Source organism: Protopterus annectens, chromosome 2.part1, assembly GCF_019279795.1.
Source record: "Protopterus annectens isolate FY-2018-M chromosome 2.part1, PAN1.0, whole genome shotgun sequence".
In the NCBI taxonomy this organism is placed as follows: domain Eukaryota; kingdom Metazoa; phylum Chordata; order Ceratodontiformes; family Protopteridae; genus Protopterus; species Protopterus annectens.
The window spans coordinates 861381254-861403475 of NC_056729.1; the positions used below are offsets into that span (position 1 = coordinate 861381254).

Below are 22222 nucleotides of genomic sequence, written 5' to 3' on the forward strand. Positions count from 1 at the left end.
TCCCTGTAGGCACCCCTGGATTGACTTCTGCCTCTTGAACGCCTATTCCTGCCTCTCTGAGCTCTGGAGGAGTCTGGAAAGGACCAATTCTTGGAGGGCCAATTCCTGCTAAACCTTGGAGGTTGGACCTGTAAGAAATCTTTCACTGTTTGGACAGATTTTGCCTTCTCTTCCATCTTCTTCAGCACCTGTTGTGCAGGAGAGCCAAACAAATTGATCTTGTCCATGGGAGCATCTAGTAGTTTTGATTTAACATGGTCTGGTAAGGCCTGCTCTTTTAACCATGCATGCCTTCTGATAACTGTGCCAGTCATGGCTGATCTAAAGGAAGCTTCCAGTGCATCATAGCCGCATTTTAAGGAATGGTTACTGACTTGCTGAATGTTATGTACCATTTCCTGAACAGATTTTTTGTCTAATGGTTCACCCGAGGACAGCTTTTTGGTTAACTGGTCTAGCATAAATTCTTGATACTGGATCATGTGGAATTGACAGTTCAAGGCCCTAGCTGAAAGAGTAGCAGAAGTGTAAACTTTTTTACCCCATCTCTCTAAGGACCTGGATTCCCTTTCAGAGGGGGTTTTTGGCAGAGGTAGCTGCTACAGCCTTAAGACCCTGGGAGATAGTCTCGGGATCTGCAAAAGGAGCCTTATACAAATGGTAATGCGTGTCCGGGACCCTGTAGTACCTATCGGGCTTAGCAGGGGCTGGAGGTAGTGAATCAGGAGCAGTACAAGCATCATTAAATGCATCATCTACAACAGAGAGAACTGGAGGTATGGCTAAAGGCCTATGTTGTGGTAAATGCAGAAAAGTTCTAAGCCTTTTTCTAGAGTCTGAAAAATCCTGGCCCTGCCACTGAAATTGTTCCCTCATAGCATGCAAGGTTTCCCCAAAGGAAAATTCCTCAGGCGGAGAGGCAGAAGGAATGGACTCTTCAGCATCAGAGTCTTCATAAGGGGAGAAAGAAGGCTCTGGAGGGTTTGTATTAACTGAATCATCACAGGAATCATCTGTAGAAACTGGCTCAGGGGGCTCTGCTCTAGGCCTCTTCTCTGGAGGTGGGTGAGAGGCCCTGCCTGGGTGAGGTTGGGATCCCCGAATTAAAGAAATGAGATCCTCTGCTAGACTAAGCATTTGTGAACTAGAGCTAGGCCTGTGAGAGGGGGTCTTAGCAGGCACAGATTTAGTAGTTTTAGCTGCTTTGGCCCTGGCAAAGGCCTTAATGGACATGGATGCAGGTGGCCTAGCAGCTCCACATGCAGGGGTAGAGATATCCAAGGGGATAGTGTCAGATAATTCCTGAGAAACTGCAAGAGCAGGAGGGATTTCAGAAGCCGATTCCACCAGGTTGGAAGAGGCCTCGGTAGGAGGTAAGTTTTCGGCTGAAGGAAGAACCGCTTTCTCGGTTTCAGCCGAAACCGAGACACTCGCGGTTGGCTTAACCGCGGTTTCGGCCGAAACCGCAGACCGCGAGTGTCGGTCCTTTTCCTTGCGCTTTTTAGATATTTGCATAGTCGGAGGATCCGACGGCATAATGTAAGCAAAATCGGAGCCGAAATGCTCCTCAGCAAATTCCGACCGACGTCTAAGCGTCCGTCGGTTAAAAGAAGCACAGGCTAGACAAGCTGCTACGTCGTGGTCTGGGCCTAAACAAGGTAAGCAGTAAGAGTGGAAATCTTTATGAGGTATTTGTTTCCCACAAGTTAAACAGTTATTCACTTTTTCTGACATCGGCTGAGGCAAGAAAGAGTCCCCAACGGGGTACTTAGCTTTTTAGAAGTCTTCGGTAGTAGTAGAAGTATTCGGTAGTAGTAATCTCTGGTTCTGACCGACCGGCACTTGCGAACAGCTTCTGCTTCGGGCGCCACGCGGCAAGAAAGACTGGGGAAAATGGCGTCGGCTGATGCCTTTATACCCGAATAACTGCAGCTATGACGTCGGGTGAAGTGCGACACCAGCCGAGGCCAGACCCAGACTTTGGAATCCGGCCGACCGAAGGGCTGCCTGACGACGGGACAACCCATTTGTAAGGACTGCAGATGCATCCTTGAAGGACATCAGTGATAGCAGCAATGAGGAGACTGTCATGAGACATGCTGTGGTTAGCAGCCCTGGCCCCAGTACTCTTCTTTGTATTTGTTACCAACATATCACAGAAAACAGAAAATGCATTCAGCATCTTCAATGATGGCACAAAGACAGGTACAGTAGGAAAGGGTGGTAAGAACAGTTCAAGTAAGGATTTCAAAAAGTTGGTCATCTGGTCAGAATGGTGGCAGATTTAGTGCAGACAAATGCAAAGTAATGCACTCAGCCACAATAATTGCGGAATACAATATCAGCTGAGAAGAGCTGAACTTATGGAAAGTGACGGTGTTCTTCATACCTGGGATACAGAGACAAGAACAGAGTAAGAAGGCAGTGGCAGCAGCAGCAAACAAATTGTTCATAGGTGTTTACTAGGCTAACGACCACAAGGGCCTTTTTAAACCTAGCCATGCATCCCAAATCTCTGACAAGTTCTGATACCCTTGATAAGTGTAAGCATGTGCCTGAGAGAAGAACCATTTACAGGTTACCTCTGTCCATTAGAGACATAGGTGTCAAACCCGGGATGAATTTCTGATTTCTCATCTAACTGTCCAAGTTGCATTTGAATTGGGTTTGGGAGAAACTTTGATTCACATGGATGGAGAGCCTGTTCCATAGAGGGTGTAGTCTATGGGATACATACCTATCTCTCCAGCAGGTCCTATTTATATTACAGACAAGGTTTAAGTTTTTAGAATGGGATAATTCTGGTGCTGTTGGTTTTGTGGATATGCAGGAGGTCCATCAGAGTGGGGTCTGACAATGCCCTGTATGCCAGGCAAAGATCTCCCCTCAAAAGCCTGTAGGAGGCAGAATACAGGGATAGGGCCTTGAGGCAGTCTGCATAGGACATACTATTTACGCCCTGCATTCTTTTAGTGAGAAACCTCTGTGGACATTCCAATTGTTTGATATGCCTAGTTAGATACATACCAAAGGGGGCATTGTACTCAATGATAGGTCTGATGAATGTTGAATACAGTGGAACAATGACTTTCATGGACTTAAATACCATACCTTTGTTTATAAGTTGCACAACATAGAATTATTTCCTCACCACCGTAGACAGCGATAATTAAAGGCTAGATTACTATTCTATATGTGTCCCTAAGTCCCTGACTACTGGGTCAACTCTAAGTGGTGTGCTGTCAATATGATAGTTACCAGGGATGAATGACTTCTCAAAGGATAGTATTATGTATTTCTTGGCATTTAGCTTTAGTCCATGGCTCTGACACCAGTTGTTTGACTGTGTCATTCCCTCCTGTAGAATATTTGTATCAGTTTGAGATACAATGACAGCTGCTAATTAACAATCATCTGCAAATTTAGTCAGCTACAAACCATTGACATTGGCCTTGACGTCTGAGAAGTAAATGCCAAAAAGGAGCAGTCCAAGGACTGATCCCTGAGGGAATCCACTTGTGACTGACCTCTTTGTAGAGGCAGCCTCCCCAATTCTAACTTCCTGGGTCCTGTCTGTGAGCCAGTTGGCTATCCACCGGGTGACATACGGGCTTGTATCTAACATCTTGCGTTTTTAACAATACCCAAGTGAGGTATTGTGTCAAATGCCTTAGCCAGGTCAAGGTAGGCAGTGTGAACAACTCTGCCCTCATTCATTGCTTTGGTGACCTTCTCGAAGAAGTCCACCAGGATGAGTAGGCATGATCTGCACGTGATGAAACCAAACTGGGTTGGGTCCAGTGTCTGGCGGTTTACTATATCTCTATTGATCATCTCCATGATAATTCTTTCCATGGCTTTACATATAAGACTAGTGAGACTTTTGGGTCTGTAGTTTCCAGGGTCTGTAGATGGCCCACCTTTGTGCAGAGGGATGATTGTTACCTTTCTCCATTCATGAGGCATGAAGCCTGTTTGGAAGCTACAGTTAAATAGTAATTCCAGAGGCCCTGATAGGTCATGTTTCATACTATTAAGAAGGCATCCTGGGATATTGTTTGGGCCCATTGATGCTGTATTCTTGGTCTTAGAGAGAGCATTAAGGACCTGTTCCCTAGTGATAGTAGGGAGAGTTATATCTGATGATATTTCATGAGGGGGAGGGAGGGGTAAAGTTGGACTTGAATTTATCAGCCAGGCGGATTGCTATATCTTCTGGCTCAGTATAGGTGGCTCCATTTACAATGAGCTCTGCACACAATTGTGTACTGCCTCTGAGGTTGCAGACACAGCTAAAGAATGCTTTGAGGTTGTCCTTGGCCTGGGAGGCCAAACTTACCTCAAATTTGGGTTTGGTAGACTATATTTGTCTGCTGAATTGTTTGTTTAGTTTGATGAGAGTGCTTTTATCCTGCCATTTCTGCTATGATGATCTTCTTCCTGTTATACAGCCGATTGATTTTGTGATTCCACCAGTGTGGCTTGTTTTTTTGAGTTACTTCTTCTGGTGGGTACAGCTGCCTCTATGCAGCTATTAACATGCTTGTACAGGGTTTCTGCAAACAGTTCTGCACAGGCAGAAGTGTTCTCAGGGTTTATGGGAGCTTGAAATTTTGCCAGGTTCGCGCTTATTAGCAGGAGGTTAGCATTAGAATAGTTCCTGAACATTCCAAGTTTAGCTGGGGGTCCAAGTTTTATTTTTACTTCAAAGGAGACCATTTTGTGGTGTAACCTTGCCAGGGAAGGCATTACAGTAGGGGGTGTCCAGCAGTCTCCCATATTAGTGAGGACCAGATCCAGTATGGTTGCACCCCTGGTTGGTGTACTGACTATCTGGTCCAGGGAGTTGGTGTTTACAAAATCCAGGAATCTCTGTGCATGTTTGTTTGGTGTTGTATAGGATTCCCAGCAAACAGTGGGTTAATTAAAGTCACCCATAAATATGGTATTAGGTTGGATAGTTGGTGTTTCTAATAAGTTTAAATAGATGGTATGGGTTTCCTGGGTCACAGAGGGGAACCTATAGCTTGCAAGGAAATGGTACTGGATTTTACTCATGGTGATTTGTACATGGATCAGCTCAAGTGCATTGTCCTGTTTGATCAGCCTTGAAGTATACTTATTTTTGATGTAAATAGAGACACCTCCACCTTTAGTCCCTGCCTGTGAAGTAGCTAGCCTAAATGTGTGGAAGGCATTATAACCTTTCACTGTTGGTGTGTTCTCTGTGGCTTTAAACCATGTCTCAGTGACTGCACAGACATCAGCATTCTCTAGGGTAAAGAGAGCTTCTAGGGAGTGGAGTTTTTTTTGTTTAAACTCCTAGCATTGAGGAGTAATACCTTTAGATTTTCTTGGTTTTGATTTGCCATGTCGGAAGTACTTTCAGTTTGGCATTGCCTAAAAAAGGCTGTTTGGGGGAAGACAATGTTTTAGCTAATATTCAAATGCCTAGGGGAGAGGTGCAGACCAACCCTGGCAAAGCAGCGTGGTCTGTTGACCATCTCTTTCCATGCTGACAAATACTGCACCCCCTTAGAATGACACCAGAAACGAATCCAGTTATTAAAGTCAATCATCTTTTGTTCGTATTGTGGCACCATCCTTGCAGAAGGTAAAATGCGGCTCAATGCTAGAGTCATACCAGCCTGAGACACATATTCCGAGAGTTCCATGATGTCTCTCTTCATATAGTCCAGGGAGATATGTCTTAGGTCATTTACTCCCACATGACTATGACTAAGTCATACTAGTAATTGTGGTCCAATGACCTGAGTGCATGCATAATGTGACGGATCCTAGCACCTAATAAGCAACTGACCGTAACTTTCTCCTTACTCAGCCTGGTGAGAGGGACATCAGTGTGTCTCATGATGGAGTGTCCAATGACTAAAATGTTGGATTGTATGGTGACATGCCTTATGGGCTTAGAGGTAGATGCTCCATGAGATGTAGCTCTATGTGTTGATGTGGGTGTTGTTTTGAAAGACTGCATTTGGGGCTGCTGAGGGTATTTGTTATGTGTATGTATCTAGGAGATATTTGTGGTTTAGGAAGGTTATAGAGAAGTGCTTCAGCATATGCAGATATATATATCTGCTTTGAATTTTGCATGATGGGTGCATCATGTGTACTACTGACAACCTTATTGACATTAGGAGTACTTTTATGTGAGAGCTTTGCCTCCAGTGACATTGTGTAAATACATCTCTCACATAGCATATTAGTTTGCTTGAGAATTAACTGGATCTCAATAAACATGAGGCAATTTATACATTGCCTCGGGATGCCCATATCCACTAAGCTAGTAATGGAGACAGTAGAGAAGTTCATATCCATGGCAACAGACCCTTTTTTTATTGATTCGACAACTGGAGTGAGAATATCAATCATTGTCAGGAGTATCCGGTTTGCAACTATGTGGACAGTGCTTGTCACTGCAAACTAGGTGTCCTGTATGCAATTAGGTACTGGAGAAATTTCAATTGTGCTTTTTCTGGAAAAATGTCACTCAAGGTGTCTGAGTCTGTACAGAGCACTGCCAAACACTTGAGGAGAAACTAATATGTAGCCCTAGAAAATATAAGGAGGAAGTATTTAGGCCGATATTCTGAAGTTAGAAACAAATCACGCAGTAATGACTGAAAATAAAGAATTAGCTTGTCAAGAATGATGAAAAGAGGGGAGTGACATGAATGGCTACTGCCTGGGTACTACTAACTCTGGTCGCACCACAGCTTCACTCGGTGGGGATACAATGCTCCTTTGCTTCTTCTCTCACCAGAAGCAAAATGTTAGCACCAATCCCAAGAAGAGAAGCAGGTCACAGCCTGTTTAGTGATCTACAGTCTTGTCCTAGATGATGCAAGGGTCTGTAGGCTTGTAGCCTTTCTCTGGTAGATTCCTTGCATAGGAGCCAGACCAAACAGGTACATTAAGCACAGACACTCACTCCCCAACCAGAAACAGTCAGGAATGAATGCACAGCGATAAAAACTAAATAAAATGTGGAAAACCGCCCAAAAGAGCGAACACTTGTAACTGAAAACAGAAAAATAAATACGCCACCAACACACGTACGGCCACATTAAAACCAGAAGGACTTTATTAAATGTAACTAATACATTGAGCGCTTTCACCCTGCAACCTCAGGGCTTCTTCAGAGTATCATACTCTGTCTGCTGTCTTGTTAACTACAATAAAAACATCACATGATCACATCAATTAACCAGTCAAACCTCTTCTTCCTCTTTCGGCTTTTCCCGGTTAGGGGTCGCCACAGCGATTCACCTGTCCGCTCATGATTGGCAGTGGAGTTTTACGGTGTCGTGTTGTCAGCCCGGCACCCAACCTTCTACAGAAGGCACACATACACATACACTCACATCTAGGGCCAATTTAGAGTGTCCAATCCACCTACAGCATGTCTTTGGGATGCGGGAGGAAACAATTAACCAGTCAAACCGCAAATACCTAAAATAAAAATGTTTTAGAAAAAAACAGATTTCTATTACATTTATGTATAAAAAATAATCTTTTGCTTTAAAAATAATAAGTATAATAAGTAAATGCTGATGAATTCTTGCAATGGTTTTAAGTCTGCCTAGCTCTTATTTTAGCACTGAGCTTATAGAAATGTTTTCATTAATACCAGGGTACACTGTGGCATTTGTTCTATATTGCCATTCCATTTCAGGTTTCTCCAAGTACAATTTGAAGTCCCATGGTTGGTCACTCTGTCAATAATAAAAAACAGAAACTTGTTGAAGCTCAAACACTTTTCAGAATGTATAAAAAGTTCACTTTCTTTCTTTTTGATTTTAATGTCCTTAACATGCCTAAAATTCTTTCCTTGAGTTTTCTAGTGGTTTTACCACATAAAAGGCTGAGCAGGACATGCACGTAGCCACCATCCTGGTATTATCATTACAGTAACCAGGGCACGGAATTGTACAATAATAACTATCTGTTGCTACATATGGACCAGTGTTAAAATATTTGCAGGCTTTACACGTTACATTTGGACATTTTAGAAACCAAACCTTTTCCACTGTGTTTTTCTAATAAATATTTAAGGTTAGCATACCTAGTAAAAGTAATTCTAGGTGTAGACCCCAAGATGTTTTTGAAATCCAAGCTGAAAACTAAATCCCATGTATTATTAACAATGGTTTTAATTTTCAAAGCTTCGTTGTTATATGGAAGTACCAATATGTTGTCAAATGATGTACAATTCTTCTTTTCAAAAGAACTTCCAAATACAGTAGATAAAATGGGTATAAACCTCTCGTTTCTTTTCTGTTGAATATAGTTCCTAGTTTTAATCAACAGTTTAATGGGGTATCCCCTGTCCTTAAACATACCTATTAAGGTATACATCTCATCGTTAAAGCCATTGTCGTTACTAGTCAATCTAGGTATCCTCACCATTTGTCCTTTCACTATGCTTTCGATGGCAACTATTATACTGAAGAAAAGAGTTTGAGTATGTTTCTTTTCTGTATACTCTTGAATTTAATTTCTGGTTCTTTCTATCACACATCAATAAAATATCCAGAAATTCTATACTATCTATATCTGTTTTGTAGGTGAACTTTAGGAATGTTGTTGTTGAGTTTAAATAATCTACAAAGTCTTCCAACTCTTCTTATGTACCTTTCCAAAGAATGAGTATATCATCCGAAAATCAATAAAAACAACTAAACTTTCAAAAATAAAATAAAACAATGACGAAACGGTCACAGAAACATACAAACAAAAATCCAGTTTAATAGACCTTTAACGCTTCGCCTTCTCATACAGCTTTCAAGACGTAATAAACATTACAACAAGTTTTCCATTTATATACAATACTTCATTCAATTAGTTTAAATTATTTGCAATACGTCATTCAATTAATGCTAATTATCTAATTACCAACTTCCAGCTACACTCTTTGTTCAAGACAAATGGCACCATTGTATAATATTTTAAAATAAATAATGTCTCTTTATAAAACAACTTGTTCTTTATTTCTCTAAATTTACCTAGTTGTGATTTTATTTTTACTAAAACTATTGCTTTGAAATAGCTTGGGTTAGAGTTGTGATATAATTTAAAATAAGCCCCAAAGGGCTTTACAATGTCTCTTTATACATTTCTTAAAAGACCTAACTGTCTCTCCAACATAATATAATTCACAGCCACACTTTACTAAATATATAACACTTTCTGTGTTACAATTAAACAGTCCATTTGGTATAAAATGTGCACCATTTACATTTTAAAACTTTCTAACTATATACTTACAGCTGCAGCATATATTACAAGTATAAGTTCCTTTATTTATCGCTACTTCACTATGTAATGTAGCATCTGGTAAAATAAAATCTTTATGTATTAACATATCAGATAAGTTCCTACCTCTCTTGTAGGATATTTGTAGGATATTTGTACTTTAGTTGGCATTATTTCTTTTAAGTCTTTGTCTCTTAATAGCATTGACCAATTATTTTTAACTTCTATAATTATATCAGTAGTTAGTATGTTAAAAGTTGTCACAAAGTAAATTTCTCTTTTCACTTGTGACTGTTTTCCCTCTATTTCCTATATTTTCCATCAACTCTAGTATTTTCACATGCATTATTATTATAACGTTTCTCTAATATTTTACACCCAGCCTGTATTACCACATTGGCATTATACCCCCTGTCTAGAAACATTTCTGCTGTTTTGCACATTTCTTCATACAGATTTTCGTTCTTATTGCACAACTTTTCCAAACGTAAAAATTCATTATATGGTATCACACATCAAGTGCCCTGGATGACAACTGCTGCCATATAAAAATGTATTAACATTCTCAAATTTTCTATATACATTAGTTTCAGTATGTTGTCCAGTATTTCCTATTAATCTAATGTCCAGATATGGAATATCATTCCCTATCTTTACTCCATCAAATTTTAAACCAAAGTTATAACTTTGAATATCTTGGACAAAATACTTTGCATCTTCACCCCCTCCTTTGCACAAAAAAAATCAGATTGTCTATATATCAGAAATATTGGACAACATTATTTTCAAATAACTTATGTCTGTATATTTTACTTTGTTCAAATTCAGCCATCACTAAATGTGCATACATGGGGGCAAACAAAGCCCCGTGTCTGTACCTTGCAATTGGTGATAAATTTCTCCATTAACCCTGAAGAAATTATTAGCAAGGCAGAAATGTAACAATTCGACTACATATTTGGATACTGGTGTATCTCCCAAACATTGCAAGACAGCTTGAATGCCCACCTGATGCTGGATGTTAGTATAGAAACTAACTATATCTAAACTTAGCCAGTACATATCTCATTGCAAATAACGTTTTTGATTTTAGTTAAAAAATTCTGACTGTCCTTTACATATGATGGAATTTTTATCACCCAAGGTTTAAGGTATTCATGTAAAAAAATACCCAAATTTCTCAAAAAATATTTTTCTGCAGCTACTATTGGTCTTCCTTGAAGATTTTCAATCCCTTTATGTACCTTAGGTTAAGTGACAACAGAAGATGAAAGTGAGGACAATGAAGGATATCTGCCTCGGCCAGCAGCACAGCGGCCTGCCGAACGCGTCCAATGGTTTCAGAATAAAGCCCCAGGCAATAATCAAAGAATGGGTAAGAAAAGGGGCAGAACTGAATGGGGAAACAAACAGAACTTTAAACAAAACAGACAATTTCTTAACACGTATAAAACAAAAAGAACAAAATGGTATTAATATTCAAAGTGATTTAATATTAAATATATCTGGTAATGTGTATAGCGCGTTGTGTTAATGCGTACTCCTCTAGGATCATAAAGTAGTTAGGTAGGGGTTTGAATCCTGCACTTATTTATTTATTATTTATTTTACATTTGTTAACCGGGATGGTCCGACTGGATACATGTCCTTTTTCAGCGGAGGCCCGGGGAGAAAAGCTCCAACAGAGTTACATTGATAATTAGGTACAGTAAATGAGCTGAAAGAACTTAACAAAAACATAGGCTATTTACATACAAGTACAAGACTGCCATTACTATTTCTGAGATTACTACAAATGTAACATTAATAACATATTAGCAAGGATGGTAGGCAGTATATTGACAACTGTGTGTGTTTGTGTGTGATCTCCTTGGAGAGGAGCAACCTTTTACTCATACCATGCGTTTCGGCCCCAAAACTCGGACCGAAACACAAAAGGAGGGGAAGTATCTATATTCATCAAAGATACCTACACCTCCAGGTTAGTGGCACTGCACGAAGCATCGGAAACCATCCATGTGCAACTAACAGCGGGCAAAACTGCCTTTTAGTTTGTAGCCTGCTTCAGAACACCCTCCCTGTTACAGGAACCCCACTTTGCATTCCTGAGAACACTGGAGAATATGAAGGTCTCTCCAAACACTATGTTATTAGGTGACTTCAACTACCCAAACATTGACTGGGAAAACTACTCAAGCCCAAACACCCTTGCCCAACGGTTCCTTGAATTTATAAACTCTAACGCAATGGAACAACTGGTCACCACTCCCACAAGAGGGAACAACATATTGGACCTGGTCATCACCAACATGGGGACTCATGTTCCACACCAGAGGTAAACCCCTCATTGGTAAGATCAGACAATAAACAAATTTCCCTGGACATCCATATCCCGTCCCCACCCCCAGCCAAGGAAATCACTGTAAAGAATTTTTCCAAAGCCAACTTTGCACTTCTCAAGACTGAGGTGGAATCCTTCAAAGCCCCTGGGCCAGAGGATAATACAGCCCAATCTGCAGAATCCTTTACAAATGGATTCTATGAGCACCTGCAGGAATGCATGGATCGTGCTATCCCAAATAAAACCAAGACTCACTCCTCCAAAAACAAGAGACCGGTCTGGTGGACCATGGCCATAAATAAGCTATACAACAGAAGGAGGAAGCTACTACATGACAAAGAAAAATCCCAAAAAGGGAAGGCATCTCTGATCAGTATTAGCAAGAAATTTCGATCCCTCATAAAATCATCAAAGGCCATTTTCGAAAGAAAAATTGCCCTAGACACTAAAGATAATCACAAGACCTTCTTTAGTTATGTCAGAAACATGGGCGGAAACTCCCAGATATGCTCTGAATTGTTGCATAACGGTACAAAATATACCAAACCTACAGACATAGCCAACATCCTGGCAGACAGATTCAGCGCAAACTTCTCCCCCCCTTCCCCCTCAAAGGAGCAAACGCCTATCCCAACTGAATGTAACCTCCCTGACATCACAGATGCACAGGTGAAAGCTGCCCTCTCCAAAGCAAAAAACACAGCATCTATGGGACCGGATGGTGTCCCTGGCAGTGTCTTACATGAGCTCCATGAAGAACTGTACCCTCACATTAAGTCACTGTTCAGACTTATCCTTACTACAGGATATGTACCCAAAGAATGGCGTACAGCTACAGTGGTCCCACTCCACAAAGGTGGTGCCACAACGGACCACGGAAACTATCACCCCATAAGCCTGACTAGTCTGGTCTGTAAAGCTATGGAGCGTATTATCATGGAACTCATAAACAAAGACATTGGGGGCCTCCAGATACTGGACCCTACCCAATTCGGCTTTGTTAAGGGCAGATCTTGCCTCTTAAACCTAGTTGATTTCTTTGAAACAGTTACCAAAGCCATAGATGAGGGCAAGGTAGTCCACACAACCTACCTGGACCTCGCAAAAGCCTTCGACACAATACCCCACTCGGGCATCATAAATAAGCTTACCAGCTTAAATATCAACCCCTATATCACAAGATGGGTTGCAAACTGGCTCAGAGATAGAACCCACATGGTCAGAATCGCAGGTGCCATGTCCGAATCCAAACCAGTTACAAGTGGCGTCCCACAGGGCTCAGTTCTGGGACCTCTCTTGTTCGGTATATACTTCTCTGAGGTTCAGGCTAACACGGGGGGATTATGGCTGACAAAGTTCGCAGATGACTGCAAACTGGGGGCCATAATCGAATCTCCAGCTGACACAAGCATCCTCCAAAAGGGTCTCACAGAGATGGATGCTTGGTGCCAGAGCCACGGCCTCAAGTTAAATGCTAAAAAGTGCCTAATCATCCCCTTTGGGAAAAACAAGGTGCCCACAAATTACCACATAGGTGGTAATCCATTAAGTACGGAAGAAGTAATTAGAGATTTGGGGACCAACGTAGATAGTAATCTCCTTTGATAATCACGTTGCCAAAGTGGTTAGAAAGACCTTCTATATAGCCCACCTTATCACGAAAGGGTTCGCATCTAGATCAAGAGAGGTCATTGTGCCCCTCTACTCATCACTCATCAGGCCCATAATTGAATACAATGAATCTTTTGGGATGTACCTTACCTGACACCTGCAGCAACTGGAGAGACCCCAAAAGTACCTCACCAAGAGGATCATGGGCTACAAACAGATGTCCTATGCAGCTCGACTAAAGAAACTCCAGCTCTACTCAGTGGCGATCTATGCCTGACGTACAAAGCCATGTCAAACCCAGAATTAATGGACATGCTCCACCTCAAAAAACCAAGTCCCTTAGAGCTACACGCTCCAGGGACCTAAACCTCAGCACTAAAATAAATAGGACATGCTGGAGGGACAGATTCATTTCCTAGAGGCTCCCCTCACTCTGGAATAGAATCCTAATTCATGTTAGACATAGCCCTCGCTGACCCTCTTCAAGCGAAATTTGGACTCGTGGATGGGAAATCGCAAATTCACCCCTGGGATCTCTCCTGTGTCCCTGCTAGTCAGAGGCACAGTAAACTAATCTTAAAAGGGTACCTTCTGTGACCTACTTTACAGAGGCACAGTAGGTTAATCTAATAGGGAGGCGGAAGCCAAATACACTCTGGCTAGGCTTATAAATGCCCTAGGGCAGATGGCCTAATAGCTACCTATGAACCTATAAATGTTTCTGAAGTAGCTTGTTCTGTATTACAACTAGGCATCAAGTTTATACCAACATCTCTTCCTTGGCTTCATGTATTAAAATGTGAATTGTTCAAATTAGGGAGAATACATCATTTAATAAATTTTTTGCATCACATAATATAGAGGAAGAAAGTAATATAGATGTAAGTTTAGAAGATTCATTTTATTCATGTAACTCGGATGAGAACACTCTAAATGAACTTACTAATGCGTATATGCTGCTTAGTATTGAAAATGTTCCAGTTTATAGTGATTTTATACCTCCATATGTTAATCAAAGTATTCAACATTTAATGTCTGTTTTGAATTTTAAAGTAGAAAGGTTATATAATGAATTTATATGAAATAAGAGCAATGTGTAATACAAATTAAGTACAGAACAATGGCTTGCTTTTAGAAATTTGTGTCAAAATTATAAGTTAGTTACAAAAATGTCAGATAAAGGGAATAAAATGGTGATAATGAATTATGAACAATATGTTAAAATGTGTTACACACACTTACATGATGTGACAATCTATGAAAAATGTGAAATAAAATGAAAAAGCAATGCAAGGGTATTTGGATACCTCAGTAAAAAGATGTTGAAAAGAAGTTTGATGTGAATAATATATGTACAGCATCATTTTACTGTAAACCTAAGATACATAAAGGGACTGAAAATCTTCAAGGAAGGCCAACAGTAGCCGCAGAAAAATATTTTTTGAGAAATTTGGGTATTTTTTGACCTCTCTTAATCTAGATGTGAACCCTTTCGTGATAAGGTGGGCTATATAGAAGGTCTTTCTAACCACTTTGGCAACGTGATTGTCAAAGGAGAGATTGCTATCGACTTGGGTCCCCAAATCCCTAATTACTTCTTCCGTACTTAATGGATTACCACCTATGTAGTAATTTGTGGGCACTTTGTTTTTCCCAATGGGGATGACTATGCACTTTCTGGCATATAGCTTTAGGCCATGGCTCTGGTACCAGTTATCTGTCTCTGTGAGACCCTTTTGGAGGATGCTTGTGTCAGTCGGTGAGTCGATTATGGCACCCAGTTTGCAGTCATCTGCGAACTTGGTCAGCCATAGTCCTCCCATGTTAGCCTGTACCTCAGAGAAATATATAACGAACAAGAGAGGTCCCAGGACTGAACCTTGTGGGACTCCACTTGTAACTGGTTTAGAGTCTGACATGGCACCTGCAATTCTGACCATGTGGGTTCTATCCCTGAGCCAGTTTGCAACCCATCTTGTGACACAGGGATTGATATTTAAGCTAGTGAGCTTATTTATGATACCCGAGTGGGGTATTGTGTCGAAGGCTTTTGCGAGGTCCAGGTAGGCTATGTGGACTACTTTCCCTTCATCTATGGCCTTGGTGACTGTTTCAAAGAAGTCAACCAGGTTCAAGAGGCAAGATCTGCCCTTAACAAAGCCAAATTGGGTAGGATCCAGTGTTTGGAGGTTCCCAATGTCTTTGTTTTTGAGTTTCATGATGATACGCCCCATAGCTTTGCAGACCAGGCTAGACAGGCTTATAGGGCGATAGTTTCCGGCGTCCGTTGTGGCACCACCTTTGTGTAGTGGGACCACTGTTGCTGTACGCCATTCCTTGGGTACATATCCTGTAGTAAGGCTGAGATTGAACAGTGACTTTATGTGAGGGTTCAGTTCTTCTTGGAGTTCGTGTAAGACTCAGCCCGGGACACCGTCTGGTCCCATTGATGCTGTGTTTTTTGCTTTGGAGAGGGCAGCTCTCCCCTGTGCATCTGTGATGTCAGGGAGGCTACACTCTGTTGGGATAGACATTTGCTCTTTTGGGGGGGAAGGGGGGGGGAGTTTGCACTGAACCTGTCTGCCAGGATGTTGGCAATGTCTGTGGGTTCAGTGTACTTTTTGTCATTTTGAACTAACTCAGAGCATATCTGGGAGTTGCCACCCAGGTTCCTGACATAACTAAAGAAGGCATTGTGATTATCTTTAGCATCTTGTGTAATTTTTCTTCCGAAGCTGGCCTTAGATGATTTTATGAGGGATCGTAGATTCTTGCTAGGACTGATCAGAGATGCCTTCCCTTTTTGGGATTTTGCTCTATCATGTAGTAGCTTCCTCCTTGTGTTATATAGCTTATTTATTGCTGGGGTTCACCAGACAGGTCTCCTGCCTTTGGAGGAATGAGTCTTGATTTTATTTGGGATAGCAAGATCCATGCATTCCTGTAGGTGTCCATAGAAAGCGTTTGTAAAGGATTCTGCAGTTTGGGCTGCATTTTCCACTGGCCCGGGGGCTTTGAAGGATTCCACCTCGGTTTTGAGAAGTGTAAAATTTGCTTTTGAGAAGTTCTTCACCGTGGTTTCCTTAGCTGGGGGTGGGGATTGGATATGGATGTCCAGTGAGATTAATTTATGGTCAGATCTTACCAATGAGGCGTATACCTCTGGTATGGAACATAGAGTCCCCATGTTGGTGATGATCAGGTCCAATATGTTTTCCCCTCTTGTGGGAGTGGTGACCAGTTGTTCCACAGCATTTGAGTTTATAAATTCTAGGAACCGTTGGGCGAGGGTGCTGGGGCTAGAGTAGTGCTCCCAGTCTATGTTTGGGTAGTTGAAGTCACCCAATATAATGGTGTTTGGAGAGACCTTCATATTCTCCAGTGTTCTCAAGAAAGCCAAGTGGGGTTCCTGAGTTTGGGAGGGTGGTCTATAGCAGGCTACAAACTGAAAGGCAGTATTGCCCACTGTTAGTTGCAAATGGATGGTCTCTGATGCTTCATGCAGTGCCACTAACCTGGAGGTGTGGGTATCTTTGATGAATGTGGATACTCCCCCTCCTTCTGTGGTTCATTCCGAGTTTTGGGGCCGAAAAGCATGGTATGAGGTATAACCTGGTAGTGCTGGGGTGCTCTCGGGAGCCTTGAACCAGGTTTCCGTTACTGCACAGATATCGATATTCTCCATACTAAGGAGAGCCTCGAGTGTGTGCATCTTGAGGTTTAGACTTCTTGCGTTAAGCAGCTTTACCCTTAGTTTCTTTTTCTTTATGTTGTCTATGGAGGTGGGTTTGTCTTTTGAGCCTTGCCTAAAAAAGGCACTATGGGGGTGGCAAGAGCCTTAGCCAGTATTTGAAAGCCCAGGGGTGACAGGTGCAAGCCGTCCCTAGCAAAGCAACATGGCTTGTCGAGCATGTCATCCCAGGCTGACAGACACTGGATCCCCTTTGAATGACACGAATACTTTAGCCAATTGTTAAAATTGATCATTTTGTCTTTATACTGTGGCATCATTCTTGGTGAGGGTAAGATGCTACTCAAGGTCAGGGTCATACCGGCCTAGGATACATGATCAGAGAGCTCCTCTATGTCTCTTTTCATGTAGTCAAGGGAGGTACATCTCAGGTCATTCACACCAGCATGGACAATGACGGAGTCATATTTGTACTTGCTTTGGAGTGAACTGAGTGCTTGTGTTATGTGGCGGATCCTGGCACCCGACAGGCAGCTTACAGTGACCTTCTCCTTGTTCAGCCTGGTGAGTGGGACGTCAGTGTGTCTGACAATAAAGTCACCTATTACAAGTGTATTAGGTGTGTTGTTTAGCCTTAAGGGCTGTGACTGTGTGGCAAACTGACTTTGTGAACTATGTGATACGTGGGTATTGTTGTGGGGTAGTGGTTGCTTGGATGTCTGCTTTGGAGGTCTCTGCTGCTTGGGCTGATTTTTATTTAGAGCCTCCGAGTATGTTTTTGTGTGTTTATGTGTTTAGTTTTCTGTTGCGATAGGTCTATGTGAGACTGGATTTGTGGTGTGTGGTTACCTTCTCCTCCTGACTGACTGCGCCAGTATTGGATTCAGAGAGCTCAGCCTCCAGTTTGGCTATATAGCTGCATCTCTCACATATATTTGAGCTTGTTGGGAGGAGGAGAGGGTGGTCTGTGTACATAAGGCAGTTGTAACATTGCCATAAGATTCCCAGATTCACCAGCTGGACTGGAGAGTAAACCCGAAACTGACTTTTGGACATGCCTGAATAGTATAAGGAACTACTTTTTGACTGATCAAAAAGGACCAATAGGGAGCCAAGTACTTAAAGGGAGTATAAGAGGGTGTAGTGCTTTAGTTTATTAGTGCTTACTTATAAGATTACTTATAAGAGCAACTGCAGGGCTTTAGAATGAAAATAGAGTACTTACTTTGAGATTTAGAACAGTTCTAGGGGAAAAAGTGAAGAGCAGACTTTGTGGAGCCGGGAATAGTTTAAACCCGTTTAAGCTGCGCTGCCCGATGCTGCGCTATGCTCAAAATCGTGCAAAACCGCAAAGATGCGGGTTTTAAAGCAGGGAAACTGAAAGAGATAGGAATTGACCCAAAACGGCCAATAAGCTACTAGTTTCAGGGCTGAGACCACTCCTTCAGGGACAGATAGGCTGCTCAAAGCTCCCCTCTCTCACAGGTGAACAGAGAAACTTCCTTCTATCCAAGTAAGGTAATGGCAACACAGAAACTTGTAACACAGCCCTGGATTCAGCAATAACCTGAAAACTGGACTATACTAGTTCAGAAAGGAGGGGAACAAGTATATAATTTTTTTTCAGAAAATAGAGCACATACAATAAAAACAACACTTTACCCAATTAACCAGTTAAAAGGCTTAAAACTGAGCCCTGTTCCAGCAGTCTTCAATCAGACAAGTTCTAATTGCACAGTCCTGCCACTAGGGTACAGAGAAACCTTCTCCAAAAAAGAAAGCCTGGGTCAGTGCACAAGTCATTCCAGCCGGCCTGAATCTAGTCTATGCTACAGCAAACAAGGCGTATCGATTTCAGAAAGAAACAGTTCAAGTAAGCATGCGCAATAAGCCTTTAACCAGAAATTCCCAGCACAGAAGGGCAGAATCTAGCCTCTCCTCCCACAAGAGTGCAGACCACAAACCTTCTTAATGTAAATTAACTGGCCTGAAGCCCAAGTCCTTAACCTAGAACTAATACACTTTTAGAATAACAGACACTGAGCCTTCAATCAGCAGTTCCCAACTTAGAAGGATGTACGCTACATGCCCTGCCACAACAGTGCAGACCACAAACCTTCTTAATGTAAAACAACTGGTTTGAAGCCCAAGTGCTTAAACCAAGGGCCTTAGGATAACAGTTACAATTTAATCAGGCTACTAACAAGCAGTAATAAAGGCAGCAGAATAAATTTAATTGAGTACTTTTAAAAGAGGCAAAAGCAAAATAATGTGATAAAGCAGGAAGAAACACAAATACAGTAAGGCAGATGAAGTGCGATTTTTTTTTTCCCTAAAGTTCACCTACAAGACAGGTATGGCTCGTATAGACTTTCTGGATATTTTATTGATGTGGAATAGAAAGAACAAGAAATTAAATTCAAGAGTATACAGAAAAGAAACATACTCAGACTCATTTCTTCACTATAACAGTTGCCATCCTATCCATCAAAAGAAAAGCATAGTGAAAGGGCAAATGGTGAGGATATCTAGATTGACTAGTAACGACAACGGCTTTAACAATGAGATGTATACCTTAATAGGTATGTTTACGGACAGGGGATACCCCATTAAACTGTTGATCAGAACTAGGAACTATATTCAACAGAAAATAAACGAGAGGTTTATACCCATTTTATCTACTGTATTTGGAAGTGCTTTTGAAATGAAGAAAGGTACATTATTTAACAACACACTGATACTTCCATATAACAATGAAGCTTTGAAAATTAAAACCACTGTTAATGATACATGGGATTTAGTTTTCAGCTTGGATCTCAAAAACATCTTAGGGTCTATACCTAGAATTACTTTTACTAGGGGTGCTAACCTTAAAACCTTATTAGAAAAACACAAAAGTGAAAAAGATTTGGTTTCTAAAACGTCCAAATGTAACATGTGTAAAGCCTGCAAATATATTAACACTGGTCCATATGTAGCAACAGATAGTTATTATCATACATATATGGCTATGTGTATGTCCTGCTCAGCCTTTTATGTGAGTAAAACCACTAGAAAACTCAAGGAAAGGATTTTAGAAAATGCTAGGGACATTAAAAACAAAAAGAAAGAAAGTGTACTTTTTATACATTCTGAAAACTGTTTGAGCTTCAACAAGTTTCTGTTTTTTTTATTATTGACAGAGTGACTGACCATGGTAGAGGTGGGGACTTAAAATTGTACTTGGAAAAACTTGGACTGGAATGGCAATATAGAACAAATGCCACAGTGTACCCTGGTATTAATGAAAACATTTCTATAAGCTCAGTGCTAAAAATAAGAGCTAAGCAGACTTAAAACCATAGCAAAAATTCATCAGCATTTACTTATTATACTTATTATTATTTTTAAAGCAAAAGATTATTTTTTATACATAAATTTAATAGAAATCTGTTTTTTTTTCCAAAAAACATTTTTATTTTAGGTATTTGAGATTTGACTGGTTAATTGATGTGATCATGTGATGTTTTTATTGCATTTAACAAGACAGCAGACACAGTATGATACTCTGAAGAAGCCCTGAGGTTGCAGGATGAAAGCACTCAGTGTATTAGTTACATTTAATAAAGTCTTTCTGGTTCTAGTGTGGCCTTACCTGTGTTGGTGGTATTTTTTATTTTTCTGTGTTCAGGAATCAATGCACTCTGCTTCTTCTCTCACCAGGATCAGAATATAAGCACAGATTCCAAGCTGTCACCTATAAAGCATTTATTAAGCTTTCTGGTGATCAGCAGTCTCCAGGAAATAATGTAACTGCACTCCTTCTCTCACCAGGAGAAAACAGAAGCACTAATCCCAAGATAACTACTGAGAGGCAGAATGTGGGCTCTCCAATAACTGGTGGTCTTGCAATAGATGTGTAAATGTAAGATGAAAAAAATGGTTTATCCTAAACACTGCAGAGTCCACTAAGCAGTTAGATATGAAAGTGGGTATCTTAAGTTTTAGCTGTCTAAAAAGTTTTATGGAGAGCCATTATTTTTTAAAGGAGCAAGATAGACTGAAAGGGGATGGTCACTTTTGTATTCTGGCACTATGTAATACAGTAGGATGGCCAATACATTTAAATAGCTGAAGGGGAGTGATTTCACAAAATGTTAATCTTGTGCTTACTCACACCAGCCAGTGAAAGGAGAGAGGGAAGTAGATATATGGTCAGATTAATATAAGGGGCAGGCAACTAGAAAGAAAGTGGAGTTTAAGAACAGTAATGGGGGGGTTCTCTCTGACTCACAAGACACACAGATGTGGTCTCTTTTCAAGTTTTAATATGCAGTTACAAGGCACATCCATGCAGTTAAAAGACATATCCATGCATCCCAAATCTCTGTCAAGTACTGGTACCCTTGAGAAGTGTAAGCAGGTGTATCCTCAGAGAAAGAGATAAATTACTGAAACAAATATTTAATGCTTTCACTCTACAAAGCCCAGGTCTGATCACGCCTTAAATACTATGTGCATTTCTGGAGCCCATGCAAGGAAAGAGATATCAGGCAGCTGAACAAAGTGCAGAGGAAAGCCAACTGAATAATGTGTTGTCTGCAGTGGAAAGGATATGACTAGATACTGAAGTAACCAGAGTTTCTATTTCTATACATCACAAGAGAGTGGAAAGATATAATACTGGTGCAAAGATCATGCCAGGAAAATGTACGTATACAAGGTAGTGTAACAGAAGAGATAGCAAGTTGTATGGCAAAGTATTCCATGGATCTCCAAAAGTACTTCTTCACAGAGAGTGTCATCCACCCATGGAATGGACTGGGTGAGGAGAAGAGATCCACAAAAGTCTTCAAGATGTCATGGGACAGGTTGGAGAATGAGTGAGGGTGAATGCACTTAAAGGGAAGACTACACGGGCATATTGTCTCCTTCTGTCATAAAGCAAATACAATGTAGTGTATGCAGGACTAAAACTTCATGCACCATTATTACATTGGTGTTTCTCTGTTTGCTGTGAAATATGTTAAAACAATTTATATTAAGAACACAGGCAAAATGACTTGGACATAGTACATTTAACTCACTTACTAATATTGCAGCCATCACGTAAAGTACGAGCAAACATAGGCACAGAAGGAAACAGTCGCAAAGATTCCTTGATAACACAGTCAAGAAACTGTAAATTTTTCAGATCTTCCATTGTAGGTGGTCGGTCCAATTCACCTAATGTAAACAAAAATCATTACAATTATGAAAGAATTATACATAGACAAAGCTATTTTAGGAATACAAGCAGTTACAAATAACATGTCAGTTTATTA

The 22222-nt window shown here is 40.9% G+C and overlaps 1 protein-coding gene across 1 annotated transcript in view; it reads right to left on the minus strand.

Annotated features, from left to right (window-relative positions):
- The window catches only part of LOC122794258 (cytochrome P450 4V2), a 1013082-nt gene that overhangs the window by 53262 nt on the left and 937598 nt on the right, over nt 1-22222 (minus strand). Inside the window, exon 9 of the mRNA XM_044062508.1 lies at nt 21990-22124. Coding sequence (XP_043918443.1) covers nt 21990-22124 — 135 coding nt within the window. The remainder of the gene's footprint in view (nt 1-21989; nt 22125-22222) is intronic.